At 40.3% G+C, this 9962-nt stretch overlaps 1 protein-coding gene across 8 annotated transcripts in view; it reads right to left on the bottom strand.

Moving 5' to 3' along the window:
* Positions 1 to 305: 305 nt before the first annotated feature.
* The window catches only part of Nfat5 (nuclear factor of activated T cells 5), a 77331-nt gene continuing 67674 nt past the window's right edge, over positions 306 to 9962 (bottom strand). For all 8 annotated transcript variants that reach the window (XM_034522226.2, XM_034522227.2, XM_076915838.1 and 5 more), the window contains 4 exons: positions 8363 to 8511; positions 5183 to 7667; positions 4052 to 4292; positions 306 to 3565 (listed from right to left, as the gene is read on the bottom strand). In XM_034522226.2, coding sequence (XP_034378117.1) covers positions 4060 to 4292; positions 5183 to 7667; positions 8363 to 8511 — 2867 coding nt within the window. In that variant the 3' untranslated portion in view covers positions 306 to 3565; positions 4052 to 4059. The remainder of the gene's footprint in view (positions 3566 to 4051; positions 4293 to 5182; positions 7668 to 8362; positions 8512 to 9962) is intronic.

Genomic DNA, 9962 nt, shown 5'->3' with positions numbered 1-9962 from the left:
ATAACTTGCACAGGCACATGCGCACATGCATACACACAGGTGTGTGTGTGTGTGTGTGTGTATGGAGAGAGGAAGAGAGGAAGAGAGGGAGAGAGGAAGGGAAGGAGGGAGAGGAGAAAGGGAGGGAATAAGAGAGAAAGAGGAGAATGAGAGAGAGAGAGGGAGGGAGGGAGGGAGGGAGGGAGGGAGGGAGGGAGAGAGAGAGAGAGAGAGAGAGAGAGAGAGAGAGAGAGAGAGAGAGAGAAAGCTCCAAGCATTTCTGTGAATTGCTGAAAGCAAGAGCCAAATGTAATGAAGGAATAAAATGTAGTTCACAGTTTATTTAGGTCCTTCTGCCAGATATAAATTTAATAAATCATGATTCCCAAGGCCTTTGTTGACTCACGGAGTCTTCCTGTTGGCAGCTGTAACTTGTAACAGTAACTGGGAAGCTGCATTCTTAGCACAAATATCAACCACTGAGCTAACTCTTCAATAAGAAGACAAATTCTTTTTGTAACTCAATCATATGTTCAGAACATTGTACTTAACATGGACCTTTAGGGGCAGGGAACATTCAACAATGTGAGAAAGCAAATAGGCTCCGTCCATTTGAGCAGAAAGATGGTAGCACAGCACAGCCCTTGTATAAATAACCACAGAAATGACGAGACTGAAAATGGGGTTTCTACCTCCACCCACTCAAAGCACTACAGTTCAGGTGATGTTCTGTTCTAAACTTAAAGATTATGAAACAGAAATTGGTCCCGGTGACTTGGCATTGCCAATCAGCATTTACAAGGGTAAGCTGCTAGTACAAACGAACAGAAGCCACCACACAAGCCAGGCTTCTTGCTGCCACATCATCCATGGCATGGTAGTATCAACCATTCTAATTTGACCTTGGCGAACAAACAGATTCCTGAGTCTCCTACATGATCTCAGAAAATAATTCAGAAAACTCAGAAGTAAATGTGGTTTTAAACTTTGACTTCTGTTTTTCTTAACATCTGCTAGGTCTGCTTTTTTATGACACTCCAGACAATAATCCAGTGTCTGTTTGACTTTTAAAAACTGAAGCACTGAATTGTGTGGCTGACCCTTGTTGTAACCCGAACTATGTTGGGTGATTTTTCCCTATAGGAACTGGGGGAGAAAGGAGATATTGAGGAAATACTTTTGGTTTAGAGAATTTATAAAGTAGTTCTGGATATTAAAAGATGGGGAAATGTTATTAAAATTACAAACATGTTTTTTTTTAGTGTCTTTATAAATAAAAGGCATAGGATACAGAAAGCCAATTAATAACAACAACAATAATAAAATATTAAATATATAGTGAACGAAGACAGAGTGGCTCATTCTTGTCAAACACCATTTGACACACTGTCTCAAATGAATTTCCTTGCTCTTTAACATCTTGCTGAGTGAAAGATCCAGCAAACACACAGTAAGTTGCCTTCAGCTCCCTAGTAACATCTAGGAACTGCCTGATGGAATGGCTACAGATAAACAGGCCATTTGCTTCAAAAGGTGCTTAAATACTCAAGAAAGACATAACAAACCCCCCTCACTGTTATCAGACGCCACGTTGTGGTAGAACATCAGACAAACTCACAAATTTACCACAAAAATGTGTGGCAAAAAAGAATAGTTTATATATGTATATATATATATATATATAAATTTCTATATTTATGCCAATGTACTCATTTAGTACAAATAGCAAAATAGTATACCATTTCCTAAATATAAAATATAGCTTTCCAAAAAAATGAAACACACATTAGATATAAACCATCCAAAACTTGAACGATTGAAAACTGTTTTCAAAATTAAATGACCAGAGTAGGTCTCTTTCTGGAAAGTTCCCTTCATATTGGCAAGAAGCCTGTACTACTGAAAACGTAATCCAATGCCTCTCAGAGAGAGAAAGGAAGGACCAGGGCAGAGGGAGAAGGACAAAGAGAAAAAGCAAATGACAAGAACCACAGTCAGGGGATCTGGCCATATAAACTAAACCAACACCAAGCTCCACACAATTCAACACATGCTGAGGATAGGGGGAACAAAAAATTAAAGGAAAACTAAGGAAAAAGGCAACAACCATGAACTGGCTGATTTTTAAAAGCTTAGAAAGTAAAAGAATTGAACATGAAACCAAAGCATATCAATATACAGAAGCTGCATACATGATGACCTAACGCTGCATTGACACTTTCCACATGCTGAAGATAACGAGACGTAAGCATGTGTCTGGATATAAGTGGTAGTGAGAAGCAAGCCCCCACGGGTGGCAAGAACACCCAAAACTCTACAACTAACGTTACAAATGCAAGTTCTGGAGTGTGTAACTTTGCTCTCTGTAGATGTAACATAAGTTAACTCTTCTTTAAATCAATGATATGACCCTGTAGAGCCCAAGGCTGTGGGAACCATCACATTAAGTGACCATTTCAACTGTAAAGCACTGAGGTGACTCGTGAATAGTCACTGCAGCTTGGGGACAAGTGAGAAATGCTTATTTGCCAAATTAAAATTTATACTATCATCAGAGGGAAAACTTTGAAGACTTCAGAACAGCACCGTTCATGGAAGAAAAAAAAAAAAGAGAATCGATTTTTCCCAGGAATTAAATCCCAATTAACTCCTAAAAGAGTATTCCTGGCCCTGTGCTGCTGACTGCCAGGTCACTGGATCAACTTGGCTGCCTTCTCTAATTACTACAGGGTCATAAAGCCAGTAGAATATTAATAAAACTACAAAGAAAAAATGAGGACAACAGTACAGGTGATGCACATAAGAAGGGAATACTAGCCTAACGCTGGGTAAGAAGAAAACAGGCTCAAAGTACTGTCAGTTTAAGCTACCGGAGGAGAATATAAGAGCATAATACGTCATATATTACCCCCTTCATTTTCATAGAACAAAATATTTTTATGCAGTTATGGCTAAATCCCTTAGTAGAAATACAGAGAACTAACAACTCTCTGAAAAATGAACTCAGTAACATACCAGCTGTACCCATTTTGTAAGCATATCATCTGCTTGTGTGTGTGCGGAGGAGTCCTCATATCTGCAGAGTTCTTAGTACAGCTTCTTTTCAGTAAATTACTCCTTCAGCTTCTCCATGAAAACTGAAAGAAACTCCTTCACTTTGGCCAACAGCCATGTTTTTTTCCATCAAGAAAAGCACAACCTTAGTCATTACTGAACTTTACTTTGTCCTAAGCCACTACTTGACTAAAATAATGCAGGAAAGGAAGTAAGAATGTAAGTAAACATGACAAATATGATTTCCTAATAGCAGTAATAACTGAGAGGCCCAGCCTTGCATTTAAAAACAGAGGACAAAAGCAACAATTCTGTCAGCTGGAAAAATCAAACAGTCTCTCAGTCATCACTGTTATTAGAAACAAAAAGCACATTGGTGGCAAATCACTGCAACAGGCAGCATATTCTTACAGCCAGGAAGTCTATCCATTTACTCAAACATAGTTCTTCATAATAGTTCAATAATCTTCATGGAACCACAAGTTCCCAGGACATCTCGGAATCATCATTCATAACTTTCTTCATGGAATTTCTGAAGAAAAAAAAAATCAGGATCTCATTAGGGAAAAAAATTTTGTAAAGTGTCTGTCACCAGGAATGACTCCAACTGTCCTATGTAGGAGCTTCGTCATAGTCAATCCTTCTTGCTTTTTTGATGGCATTGGGTACTGAACCTAGGGCGTCAAATATGCTGGGCAAATACCCAAGTAAGCTACAGTCCCAGATTCTAAGATGTAGTCTTGTACAGAATTGTCTTTCTTGCACTCCTTTTCTACTATGATTGGATCTGGAACTTTATAAGCTAGCCTGCTATTCTGTCACTCTAAAGAAGAGACGTTCTCAGCCAGAAGGAATGCCCAGTACTTCCTACCTAACCTATGCTATCATTCTGAGTCATTTACTCAAACTGAAAGTCCTCCTTTAACTAACCGTAAAGGCTAACAGTGCTATTAGCTCAAATCTGTTGTGAATAAAATTTAGTAATGTTCTTCACAGAGAGACCAAAGGTAATACTTACATGTCTCACTAAAAGGAGCCGGTTAAATTGTTCCCTTGGCTTTGCAATGAAACAAGCAAATCAATCTTTTCCATGTTCTGACTGCTATTCACAGAGGAGGCCAGTGGGGAAGTCTCTGGCATTTGCTGAGAAAGAAGTGTTACAGAAGATTGGCCCTCATTTTGTGGTTGGCCCGGCTGATTTATGGCCATCAGCTGATCTGGCAATGTAGCTGGTCCGGAAGTTAAAAGCTGACTACAATCTGAAAAGACAGCAAAATCAGAAACATCTGATTAGTTAAGATTTCTGAAAAAATACTTTTTAGCTGCCAGGGGAAATTTATTACTATGCTGATCTACATTACATTACTAAAACTAAAGTACTTGACAGTCTAACAAAATGGTTTTCACAGGACAACACTGGACTCTATCTTGGGATTCCCCTAAACATATATAAAAGTACTACTGAAATTGGGTATGATGGAGCACACCTTTAATCTTAGTATTTGGAAAGTAGAGCAAGTAAACCTTGTGAGTTCAAGGCCAGTTGGTCTACACAGTGAGTTCCAGAACAACCATGACTAAAATACTGAGGCCTTACCTCTAAATGCATACATACAAAATGCATACATACATACAAATAAAAGTATTACTTAATTTCTTGACATAACAGATGAAAACTGGGTGCCTAGTTCTTTAGAAACAACTTAATTGGCTAAGATATTTTCTGTAGTTCTTACTTCATTTTCCTTTCAAATTAATGTCATAAAACGGCACACACATTTTTACTCTTCATTTCATTTAACCCTCTCAACATCTTGGTGAGGTATAAAACTATCACTTTTTTTTGGTTTCTGTTTCTGAGATTAGGTCTCAGTACTCTCAGCTAGCCTCAAACACACTATGGAGCCACAAATGAGTCTGAATTCCTGATCCTCCTGCCTACACCTCTAAAGGGCTAGGACGACAGGCATGTACCATTATGATCAGTCTAAAGTGATTACTTTTGAAAAATATGGAAATTCAAGTAACTTGTCCAAGCCTCAGTCTGTAGCTGGTAGAATTCCACTTTGCTTTGAAACTACTGTGCTTTGGGCTTCCTTATAATGATCTGAACATTTCAACTGAGTACTGAAAAATATGGGTTCCTTACTATTTTGAATGCCAAATAAGAACATTCCTGAAGTCTGCTGGGATGAGCCAGGAGAATTTTGTAGTTGGCTTATTGTGCCTCCTGTAGTGTTGTGAAATAGAGTAGCCTGTGGCTGGGGTGAAGAAGTGCTTCCTTGGATTCCAGGGATGTTGTTCTGCGGGGAATAAAGAGGAGACTGCTGCATGTCTGGTTGGTTTATACTGCTTTGCAATGCAGACATGGATGCTGGAGAGAGGAAGAGTGTTACTTGCTGCTCTTGAGAACTAGGTGACCCTTGAACCAACTGGATCTGAGGAGAGCTATGAAACAAGGAGGTCTGTGGTGACTCAGACTGCGTAGGACCTGGGTTCTGAAGTGAGGAAACCGTAGGCTGATTCTGAAATTGCATGGGTTGCTGCTCTTGGTTCATTGGGGCCATATTACTTTGCTGGTGAAAAATTGACTGGTTCTGCTGCTCCTGACTAGCCACTGGGGTCTGGTTTGGGCTAAATATCATGTTTGGTGGTGGCTGCTTCTGGGAGGCCATTGTAGCCATGGCATTCTGATTACTGAATAAAATGCTCTGTTGTTGCTGTTGCTGCTGCTGTTGCTGCTGCTGTTGCTGCTGCTGCTCCTGGGATGGAGAGTTACTCTGCATGCCAACTATTGGGCGCTGTGTTTGGAAAATTGGGCCTTGCTGGTTCTGAGGCATTGGATTAGGAGGAAGGGAGCCAAGGGCCACTTGAGGCTGAAATAAACCTTGCTGAGAGGGTTGTGCCTGTTCCTGGGAAAGAATAGGGGTCTGGATGTGCGAGATTGGAGGCTGCTGTTGAAAAGCAGCTTGCTGCTCAGTGTTTGATGTTGACTGAAGTGGAGAAATTGAGTTCTGTGCTGCAAAAAATGAAATCTGCTCTTCTTGGGCTACCGTGTTAGTCTGAAGATTACTGATAGAACTTTGGGAAAGAAATATGTTGGGTGACTGCTGGTCTTGAGGAACTGAAGAGCCCTGTAATACAGTGATGGTATTCTGAGAGTGAAACATTGAAGGTTGCAGTTGTTCAGAGGATGCTGTGGAAGTCTGACTGTGGACAATAGGATTTGGACTATGAAAAATTGAACCTTGAGTTTCCTGGGAAAGGTTCTGAGCATCAGCAATAGGATTCTGAGGATGAAAGAGCTGAGCCTGTGAATGAGAAGACTGCTGTAAAAAGTTCCCAGACTGAAGTGACATCATCTCGCTCCCTTGCTGGAACAAGCTATTCCCTTGTTGCTGGGTACCATTATTCTGAACACTTATTATATTTTTTGTAGATGAAAAAAGGTTTACTTGAGGTTGGCTGTCCCCACTGTGCTGCATTTGGACCATTGTCTGAAAGACACTGTTCTGAATCTGTTTTGCTTGCGCTCCAGTTTCTTCTCCATCTCCTGAACTTGGTGTCTGAAACATAGTAGAGCCAGGGGTTGCAACCTGCGGTGTGGTGGTTGTGGAAGTTTCATTTCCAGAAACTGCAGGGGGAGAAGAGAACAACTCACACTGCATTTGCATGTCCTCATTGGTAGGCAGTGCACTCATTATGTGAGAAGACTGCTGGTAAACTGGAGACTGCTGAAGGCTTCCATTTGCTGAAGCAGCTGAAGGAAATAGTTCTGACTGAATCTGGGCTGCTGCTTGGCAAATGCTCTGCTGCATCTCCATCACCATTGCAGCGGATGACTCCATCACTTGCTGCTGCTGCTGCTGCTGCTGCTGATTAGACAGTGTATTTTCAGTCTGTTGATGGACACTGTCAGCCCTCCCAGGTAGTAAGTTATCTGGTCTGGTGTGAACTGCGGACTCTGTTGAGGAAAACATTCCAGGGCTTACACTATTTTGAATTTGACTGACTTGGAAAATGTCTGCATTAAGCTGTTCTTGAACATTCTCATTACCATCTGGAGTAGAAAACAGAACAGACGATAACTGTTGTTGTGCCTCTAAAACCTGCTGGACCAAGTCAACACTTCCACTGCTATCACCAGCACTGCTGCCTGTGAAACTTCCTGCTTGCAGCTGCTGAATCGTGCTCTGGAGTTGGCTCACACTATTTGGCGATGGAAAAATACTTGACGGTATCTGCTGTTGTAATGTCTGTGCTTGTTCTTGTAGTGGGGACTGCTGCTGCTGTGATGCCTCAGTCAACTGTGACAAGTTAACCACTGTGTCTGACTGTAGTGTGTCTCTGGACTGAGATTCTCTTGTCTGAAATGGTGCTGCCTGTTGCAGAAGTGCATCGCTGCTGGGCAGCTGACTAGGAGCAGAAACTGTTGGGAAAGTCCCGGGCTGTGAGATGTCTTGTGTTTGGATAGTTGTCAGGCTCTCTGGGTTGTACGCCTTGGGCTGAAGCTGCTGCTGATTTTCATTTTCAGGAGGTAAGTGGGAAGATGACGGTGACGAAAAGGATGCATTTCCCGCTATGTTAGAAATAGTTTCTAAAGTTTGCTGGGTTGATCCAATTGTCTTTGTAGTCTAAAAAATAAAAAGCCACAAACAATATGTACATATAAATATTAAGTAATCATATACATTACTCCAAAAATTATTTCTAAGGATACACGCAGAATAAGTTTTCTACTCTACATAATTAATAGAAGTCAGTGTAAGACTGACTCTTTATGACAATGTCTGACTCTCAGTATTGTAAATATAATCAAACAAGCAGAACAATCAGTTATTGATATGTTTAGCCAAATTAAGAATAATAAGAGAATATTAGTCTGATAGCTTGTGTGTAACCAAGCTCAAGACACTTCCATATTGTGGATCATCAGTAACACTGCAATGGGGAAAACAAGAGAAGAGAATTAAAATGTTTCTACTTCTGAAAATGCCAAAACTGGTGTTTTAATTAAATCAATTAATTTTGGGGGCACGGGCTTTCTCTGTAGCCCAGGTTGGCCTTAATCTCACATCTTTGATTCCTTAGTCCCCAAACTAACTTGTAGTACTTTTATAAATACACCTCATAGGAATGAATTCCTCCTCTTATCAAAATGTGTCCTGAAATTACTTTGCAAGCAATTTTACTGATCTATAAAGCATTTGCTCTCAAAAGCAAAATTTAACCATATCTGATGGAAAACAGATGCCAACAGAACAAGAAAGGGGAATACAGCAATTTTTCGTATGTGAGATAGATATAGGGCATTTGTTACATAACTCACCTGAAAAATTGGGGAAGATCTTTTCTCTGATGTTACTTCCATTGGAGTCACATCTTCAGTCTTAATCATACTGCTTGATATGAGTGGAGTGATCAGGGCATTAGGAAGGATGGGTACCTTATCTACGTTACATCCAGTTGTTTTCATTGCTACACACATAAAAAAGAAAAGTTGTAAACCATAAGAAACAATCTGTTTACTATAGGCCATGGTTTAAATTTAGTTTGTTTGTTTGAAGTAGTCTCTATACAGCCTAGGCTGGCCTCAAACTTGTCATCTTCTTACCTCAGCCCCTAAGAGCACAAAGTATATGTGTACTACACCCCCATACCTGGGTTAAATGTCTATTTTAGATAGATTATATCATGATTATAATACAGGATACATTTACTCCTACCCTATTTTTGAGAAACTCTCGTATAGTCCAGACTGGCCTCAAACTAGATATGTAATCTAGGATGACCTTAAATTTTCAATCCTCCTGTCTTCGCTTGGAATTACATATGTGGGCCACTATGCCTGCTATATGCAGAGACAATTAATGAGCCCGGGGGCTTAATGCATTCTAGGCAGGCATTCTGCCGACCGTGTTACATTCCTACTCCTACCTAACTTCCTTTTACTGAAGTGTGATTGGTCTGAAGATTCTTGGTATGGACTGAGAAGGCAGGCTTATTTATGTGGTACCATGCTGGGGAATGAAACATAGGGTCACCTGCAATCTAGAGGAGAGCTCCACCACTCAAGAAATACCTACATCTTATAGGTCAAGTTATAAACTAAACTGGTTCAGCTATCAGCTGTATCCCATAAGCCATATCTAAGTGTCTGGAGTTACACACCATGCAACAGGGATCATGTCTTAAGAGTATTTAGCATATAGATTGGTAATCTTCAGGAAGTTAAAAACTCAGGTATAATCCAGCATTCCAACTTTTTGAAGACTGAGATTACTGAAGTATTTCTCAGCAAGAATTCAAGAATACATAAAGTAATTTACAAATTTTGTTCTCTGAATCAGTGTTTTAGAAACTTGAACAATTTAAGGTGGTACATTAAATGCATTTCTAAACCATTTTCTACCTCTACCAACCACCTTCTTTTTTTCTTTTTCTTTCTTTGGTTTCTTGAGACAGGGTTTCTCTGTATAGCCCTGGCTGTCCTGGAACTCACTCTGTAGACCAGGCTGACCTCAAACTCAGAAATCCACCTGCCTCTGCCTCCCAAGTGCTAGGATTAAAGGCGTGCACCACCACCGCCTGGCTTCTTACAAACTTTCAAATGCTATTATTTTCATCTTTATTCAGTTTATTTCCAAATTTCCTTTTGATACCTCTGTTCTCTTTAACAAATAATTTATTTATTTTTACTTATACATATGAGTGTTCTGCCTGCTAGCAGGTATGTGCACCATGCAATCATAAATGTCAAGACAGGGTACTGGATCCCCTGGAACAGATGGTTGTGAGCTGCCATGAGTGGTGGAATGGAACCTGGATCCTCTGCAGGAGCAGCAAGTGCTCTTAATTATTAAGCCATCTCTTCAGCCACCTGCACTCTTCTTCGAGATAGACTCTCATGTTTTCCAAGGTGGCTTAAA

This window comes from Arvicanthis niloticus, chromosome 18, assembly GCF_011762505.2.
Source record: "Arvicanthis niloticus isolate mArvNil1 chromosome 18, mArvNil1.pat.X, whole genome shotgun sequence".
Classification (NCBI taxonomy): Eukaryota; Metazoa; Chordata; class Mammalia; order Rodentia; family Muridae; genus Arvicanthis; species Arvicanthis niloticus.
This window is presented reverse-complemented; position numbering and strand designations above follow the sequence as displayed.